The 21,344-nt window shown below is 38.6% G+C and overlaps 1 protein-coding gene across 3 annotated transcripts in view; it reads left to right on the top strand.

Annotated features, from left to right (window-relative positions):
• Positions 1-20,318, top strand: part of SYT9 (synaptotagmin 9) — a 68,983-nt gene extending 48,665 nt beyond the window's left edge. Inside the window, exons 4-8 of one of the 3 annotated variants that reach the window (XM_057410946.1) lie at positions 15,029-15,149; positions 16,176-16,347; positions 16,963-17,092; positions 17,666-17,822; positions 18,888-20,318. In XM_057410946.1, coding sequence (XP_057266929.1) covers positions 15,029-15,149; positions 16,176-16,347; positions 16,963-17,092; positions 17,666-17,773 — 531 coding nt within the window. In that variant the 3' untranslated portion in view covers positions 17,774-17,822; positions 18,888-20,318. Of the gene's footprint in view, positions 1-15,028; positions 15,150-16,175; positions 16,348-16,962; positions 17,093-17,665; positions 17,823-18,887 lie in introns of those variants that run through there. The other 2 variants (XM_057410947.1, XM_057410948.1) reach the window with 2 other exon arrangements.
• Positions 20,319-21,344: the final 1,026 nt, after the last annotated feature.

Here is a 21,344-nt window from a genome sequence, read left to right as displayed (position 1 = left end):
GTCTGGGCAGCTCACTGGACTATACCTCACACAAATGCACATGATGCCATTGGAAAGGCAGAAAAACAATCCACAGCAAAAGATCATTTTCCTCTCTAGGTACCTTTCACATGTAGCATGTGTAAAGTAAAACAAGTTAGAAGACAAGTATTCTAAGAGGAAGAAGTGCTGTTGACTCACTTTTATGGACTTAAAGCACTAAAGCACTTCTATATTTAGTGCTCCCTTTATCTCACATCTTACACACCCCCCTGTGCATTCTTCAAGAGAGAAAACATGCTCACCAAAGTAGTCCTGAAATTGCCTGCAGTACACGTCTAAATATAATAGGGAGGCACAAGCATATTTGATAGAGAACAAGTATTACAGAAAAGAACTGTTATCATACTCTGCACAATCACATCTTTCCCTGCTCACACTGTAGGCACCTGGATGGTAAACTTGATTTCAGAGTCTGCATTTTCTAAAATGGATTTGTTTTCTTCCTTCCCCTTCCTTCAGCATCCTCACAGTCTTCAGTTTCACTTTAAAGCTCTTTTTTCTATACAGCTTCTAAGTACATGTAGTAGTGTATTGGTAAACTGCCTAGCAGCTTCAAGATTAAAATTATTTGCAAGGTAGGTGAACAGTCCACAGCAACAACATAAATTTTCCTTCACCAAATTCACTTAGCCTAAGTGTACTAATGGCAACAGTCCAGAACTGTCTGTGAAGAAAAGAGTAGTTGGATTTGCACGAGCTTTTGGGCAGCATCAGCAATTGAGATACTGAGAAACACTGAAATGTTCCTGGCATCACCTAAGAGAAGTGGTAAAAGTAATCCCTCATTGCTAGATCACCACAAATTCCACAGCACTGATTCAGGAAGGTTTGCCCTGAGAGGGTTTGATACCAGCAGCCTGTCAGCATGCTTGACAGTCAGCAAATTTTACACAGTCTGTTATGAAATTGTCAGTAGCATCTCTGGGAGGAAACAGAGGAGCCTACCTTCTTGCCCATGTCCCATCCCACACCCCAGGAACACAGCCACCAAACCACCAACTTCTGATTCAAATATGAAGTTTTTCTTTGTAGCATGGTTTAAGAAATAAAGAATGAAAGCAGTTCTCTTTTTCACACTTCCAGAATGACACTGTCTTGTTATCATTAATTCTATTGTCATTCTCATCCTTCTTTCCTTCCTCTATTATTTTAATTTCTTTTGTATTTGAAAACCAGAGAGTTTCTAAGGCTTAAAATGAGACAATTAAAAAAAATGAGACAGTATTAAAGATTTAGGGGTTTTGTCTATTTTGGCACATTTAATACATGTGTTTTATAGAATTAACCTTAGCATCCATGATTATATTCTTCCATTCATCTTGCAATTAAAATAGAATTGCTGTGCAAGGACAATCAAAGCAGTACAACTGCACACTTTTTCACCCAATCTATTAGCGGAATATTGCTAGCAGTGAAGTAGTCTCTTTACCTTGATTGCTTTGCTTTGAAATTTGCAGGGATTTTCATTCCATATGACCCATTTAAATAAATTAAAAAGAAGTAAATTAAACTTCTGTGGAAATTGCTTTTCTGTTGTTGAAAGTAAGTAATATTATAGAGAAGTGTTACTAGTAAAATGTTGTGAAATTTAGTTGTGCTTTCAGCCTAACAGAAGTTACATGGAATGCTCTCGGACATGTTTTTGAGCCATAATGATCCCTTTTAACCATTTTTCTTATATTGGTAATTTCTGTGAATCGTGCATTTGAGTCTGATAAGGCACCAGCGTTACTGTTTATACAGGTTACATCACAAGCCAACTTTTTGTATTTAGTTGAACCACTAAATAGTAACCAAGTCCATTTCAAAGGTAACAGGGTTTCAACATCAGGGAGTGCTAGAAAAAAAGCTACTTTTAACCAACAAAAGCCCATGAAATCTTTTCAGTGGTTTCTGACCTGTGGGGGTACATGACACAACGCGACAGAATTGTCTGTAGAGAAACAAAACAAATGGAGAAATTTCAACAGAAAGATACTTGATCCTTGGCTTTAAAATCATAAGGAAACCCAGGAAAGGTACCTTTTTGAAAGAAATAATATTTTTAATCTAAATAACTTTAATCTAAATCATGATGAAGAAAATGTCTGTGTTAAGTTGTAGGGGGAAAAAAAAAAAGGAAGAAACACATTCATAAAATGATGCTTCTTTCCCCACCTGCTAAATGGGCACTGAACTTAAAGTGAGTTGCACATAGAAAATGTTACTTTTGAAAAGTCTTGCACATAGAAAATGTTACTTTTGAAAAGTCTGCCTTAGGTATACCTTATTAACAGAGGTAGTAATTCTCTTATTACTCTTTAGTGGGATGAGAAGCCAAAAAGGATCAGAAAGAGAAGAAGAACACACCAAAAATTTCATTGAACTTGGATTTGATATCCAGATATCAGATGAATTTTTAAAGGATTATACAGTTTGAATTAATGGCAATACACTGTTCACTGATAGTTATTTTAATGTCTGTGAAAGGAGCCCATTGTGTTCAAGTGGGCAAAATCTATGGGCAAAATGCTTTTTTGCTGCCTGTTTATAACGAACAAAGCACATGTGCTTCTCCAGCTTCTGCATTCATTACACTGTAGCCCTGAGCAGAATGAAGCCCTCCTGGCTGTCCCAGGGCATGTACCCAGATATGTATATAGCAGACCACTGTATCTTCTCTACTGAAATTAGACCAGAGATGGAATCACACAGCAGATGAGAAAATTCAACAAGAGATGTCTGTTTTAAAATAAATTACAAAAAAGAAAACTAAGATATCTCAAAGAAAAGTTCTGGAAGGGCAAGAAAGACGTGGAACTGCAGCTCAAAGATTGGCAGTAGCTTTCTGGTTTTCAAGCACATTATACTATTTAGACTTCTCTTTTTCATAGCAGCTTCTTCAAAAACAAAATCGTAGGGCAAACTTTTCTTACACTAAAAGTAGATTCAAATTTATGAAAATGGCCTTTCTTTGTTATCCATTTTGCATACAACCTGTGCTAAGCCTGAGTAGCAAGGAAGTCAGTACAGAACAGCTGATGTAAGTATCGTGAATATGTCCACAAAACACTATAGGTGCTTACACAAACTGAAAAGAAAATGTTTGGTTGGTTGGTTTTCCCTGATACTGTGATTCTCTCCATCTTTTTTCAGCACTACTCAGATACTTAGTTTCTCTCCTTTTCAGAATGATGCGCTCAGAATGCATGATACAAAAGATGGCTGCTATACTCAACACAAAATGCCTGCACAGATAATGACATTCAGTGCTAAGAAGGGGTGAGGAACTGTTCACATGGCGCAAAGCTTTAGTATCATCTCATTTCAGCAGCATGTCTATATTAGCATTTTTAATATAGAATGGCCAGTCTGCGAGCCGTTACCTGTAATGAAGACTTTGTCAGCAGGGCACAAGGGCTGGCTGCTCCATGCATCAGGAGCATGGGGGGGCCCTGCTGCTGCTGGGCAGGACTTCGCCAGTCAGCTTCCATCCGCATGCCCCAGCCAGGTGAACTGAGGGTCAGCCTTTGGCATCATCAGCTCCCTGGGGATGGGTCAAGCCAGGTCAAGATGTTTGCCCACGGATGGACCCGGCTCAGCGAGGCCCACGGCCAGGCAGGGCAAGACTGTGGGGAGCTGGAGACCAGCATCCTGCCGTGTCACTGGGACGAGGTCCAACAGCCCTGGACAGGGCTGAAGTGGGGACCTTTTGGGGAAATGGCGCCATTGGTAGGGTGAGCGTAAAGTCCTGTGGGGTGGTCAAGGCCAGTAAGGCCTGTTAAGGCCCTCAGGGTCCTGACATGCTGGTTGCTTTCAGGTTTGGTATGTGGACAGATAATTGAGTGGTGTTAGAAGATGGAGTATCTTGTGATATTTTAGCGAAGCTGGAAGTGCACATGCAGCCATTGTAACTCAAGGTAGAGTGAAAGGACAGTCCGTTAATTTTGGTACAGATTTAGTTTAAATTGACATTTTAATTTTAACACACTAGGAAGGAAATACTAACAGGCAAGATATTTTGGATTAAAATATTTTGATCGGTTAACTTATTTTTAAAACCAGTTTTCTCTCTTGTAATTTTCCTTCAATTTGAGATTTTCATTATTAGGGAGGTATTGAGATAATTGAACATTACTTTCAACTTATATCAGAATAGAAGCAAGAGGTAACTGACAAATAATTCATGGTAGAAATAATTTTATGCATTAGAATGGATTTGCTGCTTCATTTTCTTTAACCTCACATTTGCCTAGAAGTAGTGAATACTCAACATGTAATTCAGCCTTTCTTGTTACAACGAGCTATCATTTAACCTTGAAACCATATTTTCTCATTGCTTTCCATCTGCATGATGTTTGTTCATCAAGAGTTTCCTTTAAAGTGAGCAAGATTGGCCCACCCACATTAGCCTGTATTGTGCACTACAGTGCCATTAACCTCCATTTTCCTTGTTTTTTTTCAATCTCAGTATTTCAGCAAAAATTGAGGTCTAATCCAAATCAATTACAGCCTGCTGATAAATTACTGGGTTGGAGACCAGTAACAAGTGGTGTCCCTCAGGGATCGGTGTTGGGACCGATCTTGTTCAACATCTTTGTCGCTGGCATAGAAAGTGGGATTGAGTGCGCCCTCAGCAAGTTTGCTGATGACACCAAGCTCTGTGGTTCGGTTGATACCCTGGAGGGAAGGAATGCCATCCAGAGGGACCTTGACACACTTGTGAGGTGGGCTGATGCCAACCTCATGAAGTTTAACCATGCCAAGTGCAAGGTCCTACACCTGGGTCGGAGCAATCCCAGGCACAGATACAGGTTGGGCAGAGAAGAGATTCAGAGAAGGCCAGCGGAGAAGGACTTGGGAGTGTTGGTTGATGAGAAAATGAACATGAGCCGGCTTCAGTGTGTGCTTGCAGCCCAGAAAGCCAACTGTATCCTGGGCTGCATCAAAAGGAGCGTGACCAGCAGGTTGAAGGAGGTGATCCTGCCCCTCTACTCTGCTCTTGTGAGACCTCACTTGGGAGTATTGTGTGCAGTTGTGGTGTCCTCAACATAAAAAGGACATGGAACTGTTGGAACAAGTCCAGAGGAGGGCCACGAGGATGATCAGGGGTCTGGAGCGCCTCCCATATGAAGACAGGCTGAGGAAGTTGGAGCTGTTCAGCCTGGAGGAGAGAAGGCTGCGTGGAGACCTCATAGCAGCCTTGCAGTATCTGAAGGGTGCCTACAAAGGATGCTGGGGAGGGACTCTTCATTAGGGACTGTAGTGACAGGACAAGGGGTAACAGGTTAAAACTTAAACAGAGGAAGTTTAGATTGGATATAAGGAAGAAATTCTTTACTATAAGGGTGGTGAGGCACTGTAATGGGTTGCCCAGGGAGGTTGTGAATGCTCCATTCCTGGCAGTGTTCAATTCCAGGTTGGACAGAGCCTTGGGTGAGATGGTTTAGTGTGAGGTGTCCCTGCCGATGGCAGGTGGGTTGGAACTAGATGATCTTAAGGTCCTTTCCAACCCTTACTATTCTATGATTCTATGACATGTCAGATACTGATGGAAATTCATTAACAGGTTTGGTTCTCATTTTGGGAAACTACTGCCTATTCTTCCTGGTTGCACTGTTGGATTGTCTTGTGAAACTGCCCTCTGTGAGGCATCCCCTGTCTGCCTGACCTACTTGTCCTTCCATTTTTACCATCTTCACCTAACATCAAAACTCATGTTTCCCAGCGAAGAGCTCCCTTACATTTCCTTTTGAGAAAACCGTTGCTCTCCAAGATATCTATTCATATAGAAATCGATTTCTCTTTAATTGCTGTTCCCAAGCTTGTCAACATTTGTAAAGTACCGCTGCCTTCTCTGCGGAGGTTTGACTTAGCTCTGTGCTGAAGTACTCTCCTTTAAAACTTTAGCATTTTGAAATCAAACGCACCCTCAAGAGACTTCCCTTTCAAAAGAAATTTGAAGCCCAGTACCAAAGGTAGCAACCTGTAAACACTGACAAGGTAGGATACACTGAAATGGGATATACTAGAAGATAAGCAGCAGCAAATCTGCCCAGAGCACCTCGCTTGTAAACTCACATCTTACAGGTTGTGACATTTTCATTTATAAATAATAGATCAGGAAGATGAAATTATTTTCTCTATCTCTCAGGCATTCCCTGTCCTCCACACATGCACCTCCTGTCCCCAGGTAACAATCAACATGATAAAAGGCAGCCTGCAATGCCTGGAAAAGAAGAGTCAAAGCAGACATTTCTGTATTATTACTTCTATACTGAACTTCATATTATGTAGAAAGCAACAAATGATAGAAGACTTGCAAAAAGCAGTAACAAATCAAGAAAACAAAACAGTTTTCAGAGGAACAGTTTAACTTACAAGGAGAAACTTAAACCTTAATTAATTTCTTTCTCTGACCAATGATGCCATCTAGCAAGCCTTCAGAAACAACTCTATGCAGGCTCTTTCCTTTTCTCAATAACTGAAGTTACTACAGAATTTTTCTTTTCAGAATACCTCTTTTCTGGTTTTCCTGTTAAATAAATTCCTGACACAGCCACACGTACATAAACAGGACAGGTACTCCAACTTTTCCAATCACGTTTCTACTGTTTTTCATTAGCTCGATTCAGACTGTCTCCCCAGTTCATCAATTTAGTTTGAACAAATGAAGACATTAACTCAATCTCAGTAGCTGTGGGATAATTCATTAGACTCACTCTTAGGCCCAGATTCAGCAAAGCACTTTAGTTGTTGGGAATTGAAAATGCATGTAAAGGATTCAAAGCCAGTAAAATCTAGGATTTCAGCATAGGTTTAAAAATAAGTATGTATACGCAGTTTACTGAATGGAGGCTTTTTTAAAGTGAAGCTCTTATTAGAGAATAATTTATCAATAAAGACTTAAATGACTTGATCAACTGAGGACAATCACTGCTATCCTATTTACAGGATATAAATTATGACAATGCAGATGTTGGGATTTTAGGGAGATAGGTACATTGACTGCCTGACCGGGAAAGGCCTCTGTCCTTGACTTACTAAGGACATTGTGGCAAGAGCAAGTTATGGGTATGTTCTTCTCAAAAACATTAACTGTATTTGTTCTTAAATATATAAAGGTGAAAGGCTTATCATTTGACTCCAGCTATCTCGTTCTAAGATATCTTGACTAACTGACACAAAACAAAGTCATGTCTGGAGGATCCCCCTTATGTGGACTGCAGTGATCTGCCTTAAAGCAGTCATGACACAAGGATGATGGAAACAAGAGAGAAAAAAAGATCCGTATCAAAAGATCTTCAGGCTCTGAAGTGGAGATAGGGGATATGCTACCTGCTGAGTGCTTTACTTTTGATCCTGTTTTATATAGAAACTGCCAAGATACTGGGCAAAACTATGAGTAAGTTAAAATGAGAAAATAAACTCCCTGAGCTCATACCGGCTCTCTACAACACAGTCTGAAGGAAGGATTCATACTTCTTTCAGCCCTTATGAAGTACAGCACAAAGTTGTGATATTCAGATTTGGTCTGTCAGGCAAGATTTCTGACTGACCATAAGGTGTTTCAGAATGCCTCAGAGATAAGGTAATAGAAACTCTGTTGTGGTATTACCTTAGCATTACTAATATAAATTCTAATAGAGAAAAATCAAGCCACATAGTTAAGCATCAAAGTTGAAGGTAATCTTCACTGTCAAGAGAGTATTTTTTTTTAAATTACAACACACAACATCTGTTTGCTGGATGGCCTAAGTGCTTGCTTTCTCCCCTGTAAGGGTTTTTTGCTTAGATTCTTTAGCTGATTAGTCATGCAAGAGCCTTCCAGCTCCCTGGTATTTTATCAATGTGTAGTAGTAAATGCTGTAACACAGACAAGCCCATGGAGAGAGTACTAGGGATTCAAATGTTCATTTTCTTATCCTGCCTTTTTGTGCATCCCACCAGACTAGCTTCTCTATATATACACTTTGTGCAGTTGTGTAGGCATAATAGTTGATAACCAGTCTATGACTTGACATGAAAATTATATTGTGTAGCCAAAGCAGTATAAAATCCAGAATTAATTACATGCAAATACTTCAGCTTTCTTGTATTCCTTCACTGTAGTGAAACTAAGCTTCAGACCTTTTTTTAATGGTCTTTCCTAGGAAGTGAAATCAGACAAATTTTTGTATACCTAGGTCTAAAAGCTTCTTTACTTACTTGCTTTCATTTTTTAAGGAAAACATGAATAAACACAGACAATAAAATGCAAAAATTGGAATCACTCTGAGAAAATAATACAATTTGCAAATTAACTTAAAACATGAAGTATAGCCTGACATTGATGTATTGAAAGAATAATTGTAAAGGACCATTCCCATTTTTCGACAAACTTTAATTAGCCATATCTCTGTATATATATTTTGATTGAGGCATTAATAAATAATCTACTTCTCTAGAGTTCATTTATAGAATCATACAATAGTCAGGGTTGGAAAGGACCTTAAGATCATCTAGTTCCAACCCCCCTGCCATGGGCAGGGACACTTCACACTAAAGGTGTGGGGGTTGACACACACATGACACACCATGTCACCCAAGGCTCTGTCCAACCTGGCCTTGAACACCACCAGGGATGGAGCATTCACAGCTTCCCTGGGCAACCCATTCCAGTGCCTCACCACCCTTACAGTAAAGAACTTCTTCCTTATAGCCAATCTAAACTTCCCCTGTTTAAGTTTGAACCTGTTACCCCTTGTCCTATCATTACAGTCCCTAATGAAGAGTCCCTCTCCAGCATCCTTATAGCTCCCCTTCAGATACTGGAAGGCTGCTATGAGGTCTCCATGCAGCCTTCTCTTCTCCAGGCTGAACAGCCCCAACTTCCTCAGCCTGTCTTCATACAGGAGGTGCTCCATTCCCCTGATCATCCTCGTGGCCCTCCTCTGGACTTGTTCCAACAGTTCCATGTCCTTTTTATGTTGAGGACACCAGAAGTTTGATTGTAAGAAAAATGTCATGAAAATAGAATTTTCCAGTCATACTTTCTCTATTCATCTTAAAATGTGTAATGAGAACGCAGCTGGCACTCTTCTAGTCACATGCAAATCAATTAAAATCAAACATTTCTAAAGAGTTTTTCTAAATATACATTTCTCATAAACTCAAAGTAACTCTATGATTAAATAATCAAAAATGTAGAGCTAACTTCATTAGTTCATCATGTTAGATACTTTAGATTTACTATAATTCCCAAACAGATTAGAGTCTCAAATTTGTTTAATATAGTATTTGTGTATTATTTGTGTCTTGGACATGTACCTCAACTTAGATCTGAACCTAGACTTCTCAACACAGATGAACAACTTCATAAATCTATATCTCCAAAACCAGATAGCACTCCTTAAAATGTTTTTAATTCATTTATACTCAGCACTTATACCTAGTATACTTAAAATGTCTTCAGCAGAGTGAAGCTCTTCTAACATAAATCCTTGCAAAATTAAACCCCTGACATTATCAAATATTAGGATGATGCTCACTAAAATTAGTCTTGCAATACAGAAGTAAAATTCCATTAATTCCAAGAAAGATTATGAAATAACTAGGAAGATTTGTTTTTTGTTTAAAATAAAACTCGTATTCTTCAGCTAGGAGGGAAAAAAATGAGAGAATTTAATTAAATACTGGTAATCAATCCTTTCTGTGCTTTAAAAGCTCAAATGATAACATCTCTTTTCATGACACCTCTGAAATTTTCCTGTTTTACAGTGACCTTTGCAGAGATATGTATAACTGCTAAAGGAGGTCATATGCTAAGTTACCATTGCCTGAGCTATACAGCTCTGACGTAGCAATAAGAACTTCCAAAGTCTCTAAAATCACTAGTGCCTTAAAAACGTTTTTCAACAGCCACTTTAAAATAAGTGAGCAAGGGCACCACTGCCTGTGAATGCTCCTATTAATGGTAAGTTGATGAGATGCATAAAAATGCATCAGAGCACAGTCCATAATTAGTGTTATTTTTGCAACATACCAGAAAAATAAATAAGCAGTGTCTGTCTTTTTATAGCTGAAGAGCTGAGGAGCCTGGTATATTTGAGACATATGTTTTAATTAGAATGGCACAGGCACTACATGAGAGCAAGCCTGTCACAGCTTGGATGCTCCAGAAATAAAAACCACAAGTTTCAGAAAACTGTGATTGCCTAACTGGTGGACAGCATACCTTCTCCTAGAGAAGAGGCAAAAGCAGAAATTGGAACCTATAATTTGTTTTGTTTCCTTCCATCCCTTGCTGCCTGTTTTCCATGATTTTACATACCCGTTCTCTGCACCCAAATGTATTTGTGAGAAGGGAGAGGAGAAATCTCATCCCAAATATCATACCCATTTGTCAGAAACAGCTCAACGACCAGGTAGCTCACAGGTTTGATCAAGCCTGAGCTTCCTAACGCAGCCTCCAAGGAATCAGTGTGAAGCCATTTAAGGGCCCATTGTCATAGTCACCTTTAAGATTATACACCTCCATGTTCAGTGTGCTGGGTTAGACTCAGATGACCAGAAATGCTTTCTAGGAAACGCAGGAACAATAAACCTTTAGGTAGAAGCCACTGAAAATTACTCAAGTAATATGATTTTTATGGTACATTAAGTATTTCCACCAGAAATGGAACAAGAAAGAAGCATAATGGGATAGGGGAGTCTTACCTCCATGCTCCTAATGGCAGTAAAAGGGTCCTATTCTATCCTGAGGTTGCAGTACAGGATTCGTTCCCTTTGTGAAGATGCGTTTTTCAGGCTAACCTTGTGATTTACCTCTCCGGTTTGAACTCTCCAGCTGACTTCTTACCCAGTACTGAATATATCTAACTCTCCCAGGTAACACCAGGAAAATTTTTAAGGAAGAAACTTGATGCTCTTGCCCTGTTGAATAAAGGGCTGTATTAATAGAATACGGGCTCAGAGACAAATCTAAGAGGGATTGTCAGAAATAGGCTGTGCAGCTCACTATAGGACACTCCCAACAACATTGAAGCACTCAGCCATCACCCCAAGAGTGAAGCTGAAGACTGGGGCACTGGAAAAGCAGACACCAATTTTTAGAGTACAGGCATGAGCAGGCTATAGATTAAAAATGGAGGCAGTGCTTTCTTCCTCTCAATGTGGACAGTTTTTGAGGACAATGGGAGAGGAGCCTGGACCTTAGGTACATTTATTCAGTTCTTACAATATGCTACCTGCTGAACAGGACTAGAAGAAAAATAATATGGGCCATACTCATATTGAAAAGATCATTGTTATAATTTAATTATCTCCTGAATATTTTATTCATGTTATTAATACTATTAACCAGCCTTTTGGTCTGATTATATTAGGGCTGACCTGGTTGCTCTGTGACATGCACAGTACAGTGTTATCGCCACACTAAATAAAGTTCAACACAAATTTGGAATGTACAAAATGCATGACTTGATAACCTACAATATTATGAAATCTTTTCCTAAGCAGGAATTCTAAAATGTGTCTCTGGCAGTGTAATATTTATATCACCACATTTTGTTAAACATACACAATAACATGCAAGTACTCAATTCAAACAGAAGCATAATCCTTGAAGAAGATCCTACATTCTATGCTTTTTAATTCTCTTCCTTAAGGCTATTTCTTGGTAACACAGTACACCTCCGGTGACAATCCGTGGCTTAAGCCATTTGGCTCAGTGATTTTAAACCAGTGAAGATATGCAATAATCCTCTCTGTGCTCTGTTACACAGACCTCAGTTCTGTTAAGAAACTAAATTTATTACAAAGGACCTGGGTGGAACAGTCATTCTTGCCCGCAACACCACTAATCTCCAGCCAGAGCATGTTGCCTGTTTCACTGTAGTTACCCAGATGGATGAGCACTCACAAGCAAATTCTGTGGTGCAATCACAGTTTTTGCTTCTCTTTGAAGAATAGTCCCTCCTTAAGTTGAACCTTGAAGCCCCAAAAGCAAAGTTTACAATGTTAGGAACAGTTAAAAATGTTGCCCTTCCCTTACAGAAAATAGGGGTAAGCAGGGTAGAGTAGCCAGAGCACAGGGAAAAGCTATCTTTCCCAAATTAGAAAAAAGATCTATCTTTCCCAAATTAAGAAAACATTTGCAAGTAACCAGTATTATGGAGTAGTAGTTAATTCCCTACAAATCAAAATGAAATTGTGAGAAGACAGGGCTTCTTTTTCAGACTCAGAGTAGGATTTGCATGCCAAAAAATATATTTCTTTCCCGCTGCTGCCTGCAAGCTTTCCTTCAGTTTTATTCTCAGACTTCCATGGTTAGATTACTACTAGCATTGGCTTATGAACAGACTGAATCTCACAATCATCTGTGACCTAGTGCTATGACAGATCCAACTTCTAGAACTGGAAAAGGCTGAAGAAATTACGGGCTCTGTTTCCAGTTTAATAATATTTTTCCTGTACAATGCCTAGTGCAATTTTTCAAAAAGCATCAATAAAGTATTATTATAGCATTTGCTAAAAAAAATGCATCACGGTTTATGTGATGATTATTTTTCAAGCATAAGGCAAAGCTTGTGTATTATTATGGCATAATTCCTACATTCAACACATATGATCTCTTCTTTCCTAACCAGTTCATTTATGCAGAGGGTTAATGTTTTTTTCCTGGAATTTGTATCTAAAACAATTGCATAGTAATCCCTTTACCTATGAATACCTTGATAAGAATTAAAGAAAGGTTTTAAAATGTTTATTCAGGATGATCAAGTCTGGCATGGAAACTCCTGTATTTGGTAGTAACTGCAAAGCATTTACAGTACTCACATAATGAATTATCTTGTCACCATGTGGAGCACTGGAGTTTTATAGAGAATGACTTTGCTGTGGTCGACAATATCTAAGTATACCAGATACAGAGTTAAAACAACAGTTGTCTGAGAGCTTCTTTATGTTCAGGGAAAACCTGCGTCAACAAGGCTATCTTCTCCTGAAAGTCTGTGGCCAATTCATTAAAAATAACTTCTCAATCAAAATTTTCAGGGACAAATTCCCCAAATTGCGAAAAGGTGGCTTCACTCAATAATTTCTTTAAATGTCTTATGAAATTCTGCTCCCCTCAGAGTTCCTGCATGAGAGAGAATTCCACAGCTACAAACCTCAGCACCTCAGAGTTGGGGATGTACACTTAAATGCTCACAATGGGAAGGATAAGTGAAATCTCTGCTTCCTGTTCCCCAGGTTATAGGAACAAAGCTCCAGCTGACTGCTGGGAAAATTTCAGAGATCAGTTATTCCTCCTGTAACGTTAGCTAAGAGAACTGTCTTCTGGATGTGCTGAACACACTTTAGCCTGTAGGACTTCTCAGAGCATCACCTTCTCAAACAGCACTTTGATCCTTTCATAGCCCAAGCGAGTCAGTGACACAGTTTGTTGCAGCAAGACTGCTTCCAATTATGAGTCATCAAGAGACACTAAATAGGGTGAGTAATATCAGCCTTCTTGATATTGTCACACAACCTTTATTAGCTTTACGGCTACCATGAAGCACTGATCTTCAGAATGCAAAAGATGATAGTTGATGAGGTCAAGTCAGGGTTAAAAGCTAGTTATTACTGATAAAGGGCCTATATCAGCTTTTTCTTTCTCTGTCAACATTTTTCATCAATAATAGCACAAGGAAAGTACTTATTTCTGTACTAATGTACATGTTTTTGTTGTTTGGTTGGGGTTTTTTTCCTTGCATGAGCTGAGAACTAAAGTGAAGAAGCTTCTCTTGAGCAAGGGGCTGGGCCAAGTGATCTCTAGAAAACCCTTCCAACATCACATTTTTCTACAGCTCTGTGACAAGGATTCTTTCTGTCCTGCCCATCTCTCCAGCTAACTCATGAAGCTATGTAAAGTGACTGTATAGGGTATGGGCATTGGTCTGTACACCGCCTAGCTTAGAGACAAACACTAACCTCTTAGGTGCATTTCAAGATATTTTCATTCAACACCCTTCATTTTTTGGTGATTGGCGCAGAAGGAGCCAACTTGGGCAAGGAAGTGAAGCTGTTGCACAAAGCTAAGTGGGCAAGACACACATATTCCACAACAGCTGTATTTCCCTTCCTTATAAAGCCTAGAATGTAGCTCTGAATTTGCTGGACAGAGTAACTTTTTTAGACAAGAATTGAGGTTGCTGGAGGTAGGTCTATGAAAGTACCACTTCACTGCCCTGTCAAAAAAAAAGCAAATTAAATCCCCAAAATCATTTAATACAATCCTTTATTCACTATATATTTATAAAAGAGATTGATTTTATTTAAAAGAAAACAAACCACAAAACAGAAAAATCAGATGCTTTTGTATGAGAAAACACGGTTTTCTTATTTTCTACTGCCTTTCTGAAACCCTAATGCCACTGACACAGGAAAAGGTTACAAACCATTCTGTCAGTGAAAGAGGTGGATAAGGTTACAAAAGGGAGCTTGTCTATGCATGGCACAGCACTCTACTTCTGGTGGAGACTGTCGCATTACCACAGTGACTTCACACCTACCACACCTCAGTTTACGAAAGCTTGAGAGTTGCATAAGGCTTTGACCTGCCCAACCAATGTCTTTTTTCAGTGTACCTCTCTATGGGTATCCTTTTGCAGACCAGAAGGAGAGGCACAGAGATCTGGTGCAGCCCGTCAACAATACACACAAATCACTACAGACATAAAATAGAACAAAGACTTTCTAGTGCCCCAAGTGTATCTCATCACTTAAATGTGTTTCGTCTCCAAGTACTGAGCACTAGAAACTGTAACCACATTTACTCTTGAGAATTTTGGTTGTCTATCAACAAATGTTGCAACCTTCTATGCAGATGGGTGTCGGGTTTTTCAGATATATTTCAGAATGACAATTCAGCTTTTGCTTGCATAACTGTAGATCCCCAAAGGTATATTTTTATCTTTAGCTCTTGTCATGGGTAGGAAAGTTGCTATTATTGCTTCACATTATCTTTCTTTCCTTGAAACAGGATAACGTGGATCTTGGTGACCTGATGTTTTCACTCTGCTACCTTCCAACAGCTGGTAGACTAACTATTACAATAATAAAGGCAAGAAATTTAAAAGCAATGGATATCACAGGAGCATCAGGTAGGAATGAATTTAATGGTCAATGTGGATTTCTGTCCTGTTTCCCTCCTGAGACACAGAATCAGCACTGTCGAATCCCAGAATGATTTTTGAGAAGAGGATTCTACACTACAAGCTCTTGAGTTACTGGAGCACAGGAATTTCAGAGAAATAAATAATATATTTCAATTTGCTCCATTGCAACCAACAAGGCTTCAAGATTATTATTTCTGAAGTCATTGTGATTCAGAATAGCACAAGTTAGCCAAACTGTGTTCATAACACTGGGAAATTGTACAGCAGACTATTTGTTACAGCTATGGCACAGAGCAGACTGACCCTCACTAACAGTCTCTCAGAGCCACGGAGCCAATGCTGCTGTTGGTGGTGTGTGGACAAAATGGGATCATCCCAGATTCCTTTCAGCAACCCTTTCAAAACTTGATGATGAAACCAAGAAACTAGTTTAAATAAGAGTTCAAAGATGACTTTTACCTACTAGCAGGGAGTTGTAGAGCTCCCAGAAAGGAGCTACAAAGAAATACCTTTTTTTGCTACACTGAGGGGTTTAAACTTACTTACAATTCTCTTGAGAAATATAAGCCACTAATTGTTACTCTCTTAATTATTTTTACCATACATCAGTAAATCCCACAGTGAAAAATATTGTCAACTTCTGTTTGTCCTACAAATCTGCACAAGTAATTAGGCTGTTATAAATAGGCTGATACACAGGCTGTTGTATAAAACAGTCATGTATAACACGGTTCAGTGGACATTTTAATACCCTTTGAGAAGTTGATACACAACAAAGAGCTTCTTGAACCTAAATTTTTCATTATAACCAGTCAATCAGGTAAAGCTTTCAAAGCTCTACTGCCTCCCAGGAATTCCACGGTAATAAAGAAGCTCAAATTCCAGTCAGGTCCAGGTGATTAATTCCGCAAGCAGGTATGGGCATACAAGAAGGATGCTTCCTTGACTTTCCCTTTATGTTTGCTTAAAAACAGCAAAAGAAAACCAACTTTGTTCTTATGATTCACACAGATCCCTACGTGAAGGTTTCTTTAATGTGTGAAGGAAGGCGACTAAAGAAAAGAAAAACCTCCACCAAGAGGAATACCCTTAATCCTGTTTACAATGAAGCCATAGTTTTTGACGTCCCTCCAGAAAACATTGATCAAATTAACTTGTCGATAGCTGTTATGGATTACGACCGGTGAGATACCTGTAGCTGTAAAATAACATCATCTATTGACTTACAAAATCTTGCATAGTAGTTCTGCATCCAGAAACAAAGCTATTTTTTTTTCCCCAATAAACGGGAAATTAATGTCGTGTTGAGTTTGGTAGAAGACTAAAATTTCTTGTAACACCAGGCAGAATTTCCTTCCTGTATTTTAAAATACAGATTTGCATCCATAACTGACATAACTAAGCTGCGTATCTATCTACCTGAAATAACTGAACATATCGTACAGTCGACACACTGATGTTCTGTTTTTCCACATTTCTCCGTTTCTAAAATTACGGTTTATAGCTTATTTGTATTTGTAACTAATTACAGAACACAGGCAACTAACTTTTCATGTCTGCAGGCAAAATTAAGAAACATGCACACAGACACACAGTGTATGCTATAATGGGGAAAATACTAAATTGCTGTGATTAGTGAGAAATGCAAAGAGCAAACCTAGGTACTTTATAGTTCCTTATATTTTTCAGGCAATAATTAATTATAAAAATCCATGATTATGTTTTTAATGAAATAAGTAAATGATATGGTTCTAAAGGTAAAATTTTAAGAAAAAAATATTATGGAACATTTTCACAGTGTAGGTCACAATGAGGTCATTGGAGTATGTCAAGTAGGCAACGATGCAGAAAGTCTAGGCCGTGACCACTGGAACGAAATGCTGTCATATCCTCGGAAACCCATTGCTCACTGGCATCCCCTTGCAGAGGTAAGATTTTTGTTTCTTGCTTCCCCATTGCTATAATTGTGAATATTCTTCCATATGGCATTAGAAGTTGAATAAAATTTTATGAACAAAACCAAGATCCACATGCATGCACTAAAACATAGAAAAGAGCTCAGAAACACTGGTATTAAAAGTCAGATATAACATGCAAGTTAAGTCTGCTCCTTTCAATTTTAGGGAGACAGTAATAAATGTATTTAACATATATACATGGGAAAATGAGCATTATACACTGGATTAAGGGTTTAGTTTTGCTTTTTAAATTAAGATCTTGGGTAGCTTTCACTGCTAATTGATGTAAAGAAATGGACCTTGTTTACAGAACAGCCAAGACCTATTTTTTTTATATATAACAATCTAATATGACTTCTTCTCTCGTAACAATATATCATCCATGCCACTAGCACATCTCGAGGGATGCCTAACTGCACTGAAAAAAAAATGTTTAAGTGTCTCTGGAGATCTGAGGTGCTGATAAGAAGCGACACAATCAGAAAAGCTTTTTAAGGTTCCTATGTTTTTTTTGTTTTGTTTTGTTTTGTTTTTTGTCTTTAGGGCCCTATTCAGCAGAAATGTTATGCAGGTCTTCTGCGCTTGGATGGCTGCCGAAGAGGCTTCCTCACCCTTTTAACCTATTCAGCAGAAATTTGGCATTCCTGTTGAACTCTTTCTTAGCCATATCCTCAGGGGCTATTCCACAGAGTCCAGTGGGGTAAAGATGTCCTTTTAATCCCTCTGTCTAATCCTCTCCCCAATACAGGGAATACTAATCCTGACTCATGATACACAAAAATTTGTCAAAGATCTAGCTAAATTGCTTCCTAAGAGTTACCATCACTTGTTGCTATCACTGACTAAAGTCAGTCAGTAATCCCAGTCAAAAGAAACTACTATGTTATAGCTACAATGTTACCCCCAATGCAGAAAGACAGGAAAGACCATAGTATTCATATCAGGCCACAAACAATGCCATAAGCACCTAATATACAGACGCAGAGAGTTTGCAGCCTCTCTGAGTATACTTTATGCATCAGAGTGCGACCATGTTACTAGAATACAACTGAGGACTTCACCTACTTGTCTGTAAGCACTAACACTAGGTAGCTGCATAAATAATTGTTGGGCAATAGGAAGATGCTAAAAAGTAGCAAAAATAAAATCACAGTCTTGCCCTGTGTCCATAAGCAATTACATTTATTGGTGCCTGGGACGACAGCAGCACAGATTCACCAGTGAGAACTTTGAGTGCTCACAGGCTCTGTTGCAGTGGGTATGCACCATGCCTCTTCAGTACAAGGGTGCTGACAACAACTAAGTATGCCATGAAAGAAGATCGAGCAAAGTGGGGGAGATCTGCCTATATGATTGCGCCCTCAGTGACAAGCTAACTATGAGCTGAAGTGCCACATTTGAAAAGCCTGCCTGGGCATTTGGGAGCTGGGTTTAGAAAACTCAATCACCGAGTTCTCAGTTGTAGCCAAGCATTGATAGGAATGGCTTGACGTACACATGAGAAATAGTGTAATTGTTACCATTTCCCAGAATACAAGAAGTGTCTCTTAGCAGAAGTTATCTACATCCTTACATCCAACCTGTCTTCCCTCTTTGATAAATTTTATTGCAGCCAGAGCCCACAATTAGGTTTTGACAGCTCTTCCCTTTTTACAGGCATCCTGTTCTTTTCATACATGCCTGGCTAACTTCTTTAGATTGCATTACTGTGGACTGTTTTTCATGTCACTGAGCTAAACAGAGACATATTTTTTTTCCTTCCCAGGAATCAAGTGGGGGAGGGTGTCCAGCGCATCCAGGCTGTGCAGAGAAATATATACACAGCATATCATTTTGGTTCCTGAATCAGGATTAGACTCAGCGAGAGCTTCTGGAACTTCTGTGGCCACAGCCATAGGACCCTGAATATTTGCTGAATAGGACCCTCAGTCTTCTACTGTGTGAAGAGCTATTGGTTTCAAGTAGCATAATGTTATCCATTTATAGCATTAATTCTCCAGCTGACAATATTGCTACTGAATAGATTATTTGTGTGGTCGTAAGCATTACCCAAATTCAAGTCATAATTTCTCTTCATTAGAATAACCCAGGTTTTACAAGCAGCATGATAGCAATGAAAACCAACAAATATGGGAAGCAGAAATAAATATGGTTCTTGGATTTGCAAAAAAATGAGAGTGCAGTATTGTGAATGGATAGCTTTCTAAATATTTTTTCAAGAATTACTGATATTTATTTTTTTATGACAAGTTGTGCTCTCAGTCTCAGTTGGTGCCTCCTTTCCCCTTATAGGAAAGCTATACATTAATATGATTCTTTGCAGAAATCCTTCAAATCTGAAAAACTGAAAAAAGTTCTGTTGGGTGAGAACAAGATACATATGGTATTTGTAATGGCAGTATGCTCTTTTAGAAAGGAGGTAACCATCTGTGTAGCAAGGAAGCTGTTAGTCCTTAACCTTTGTGGGTGATTTTCCAGTCAATGTTTCTTAATTGTGTCCATGACTCTGCAAAAAGTTGGAAACATATTGCAGGCGGCTATGCTCTGTTACACCAACAAGCACACACATGTGCGTGCATGTGCACACACACACTGTCATTTTAAAATGCTGTTCCAAATATATAGTGCCTGTGAAGACTTTCTCTATTATTTGTAGTACAATTAACAGAGCTATTTTACTTGATGGTATATTGTAAATGCCAACAAATTCTGAACATTAAAAAAATAATCCAAGCACTGAACTCTTTCACATGATGAAATCTGTGTCCTGGAACAAGAGCCCCTGGGATAAATTTTTTGCCACTTACTTAGCCATGTGTGGAGTTCTCTCTTCCTTCAAATTTTTGTAGAGAGAACTTGATTGAAGTTTTTACATGGGAAATTTTATTTTAAAAATGCAGACTCAAGGTGTGAGCATTTTATACAATCTCAGCATAGTTGCCCGCTACATACTTAGCAGGTAGGGAGCCCTGATCTCTACATGGTTTGGGTAAGTTGATGTGTACACCCATTGCTTCATGTCTTGCATGAGTTGAATGGTCACCAAGCATTTTGGATTTAAAATTTTCCCAACAAAAATATGCATGCACTGACTGAGTAAAATATTTGAAGTTTTGATCCAAATTCTGAAAAATTAGTTTTATAACCTATGAGGATCTTCAAGAAAATCAGAGTCTCTGTTCAGTGAGCATTTATAGTAGCATCCAGCAAACCACAAAGGCTTAGAGATGAGGAAGAAAATCTAATTTTTTATTAAATTCTCCTAATTCTTGCTGACTCGTGACTTGCAAATTGTCACTCAGGTTGTGGCATTACCACATGCTTTTTAAAAACATCTGCCTTTTCATTGCAGTTCCTATATGAAACAATAGCTATTTTCTATATTTGGGTACTTTACTCTTCACCTTTATAGTCCATTTAACCAAGGCTATTCCCTAGACCCAAAACATTTTCATAATATGGTTCTGGTGGGACAGTAGATTGCTACTGTTTTTGGACTGCAGCACATTGAAAGAACAGAGGATATGCTGCTACAAAATCACCTGGAAAGCCAGAGAAAACTATGATCCCAATACTCTTCATTCTTTCTTTCCTGATCTATGAATCTCAGAGGTAAATTAATAGAAGTCTCACAAGAATAATTCCTAAGTTGCAACCTTCATTTATTTACCTTCATTTATTTTCTTATTTCCTGTAAATAGATAATTATGCTGTATGACAAGTATCATAATTCTAACACAGAAAAGAAAATCCCTTAGAAATGCATCTCAAAGATTTTAATCCCACTTCACTCGTTAACAACATGCTATTAAACTGTTACTTTTAGTTTTCCATAAGAAACCACCATGTCAGATGAAATGAATTTTTTTTTAATGAAAAAACAGCGACACTGACGCCAATTATAATAGGCAATTGTGTGATACTCCGATGCCAAAATACAGCACAACCCTTCTGCAGTCGAGTGCTCAAATCATTCTTTATCTGTTTCTGCTGAAATCACAAGACATTAAAAGCATTTATATTCTCTTTTGTTTAATTTTTATCTGTAAATAATAATGGAAGTGGACAAACACACATGCATCTCAACATGGGGAAGCAGGGACGACCAGAACAGAAAGCAAATATGTAGCATAAAAACCCCAGTGCTCAAACTGTTCCTACCAATCAATGCAGACCAGCTTAATATGCCAGTGGATCCACAAAGCACCAAAGCAGTACATGG

This window comes from Pezoporus wallicus, unplaced genomic scaffold (genome assembly GCF_028554395.1).
Source record: "Pezoporus wallicus isolate ANWC-B61680 ecotype Strahan unplaced genomic scaffold, APGP_CSIRO_Pwel_v1 contig_5958, whole genome shotgun sequence".
Lineage (NCBI taxonomy): Eukaryota > Metazoa > Chordata > Aves > Psittaciformes > Psittacidae > Pezoporus > Pezoporus wallicus.
This window is presented reverse-complemented; position numbering and strand designations above follow the sequence as displayed.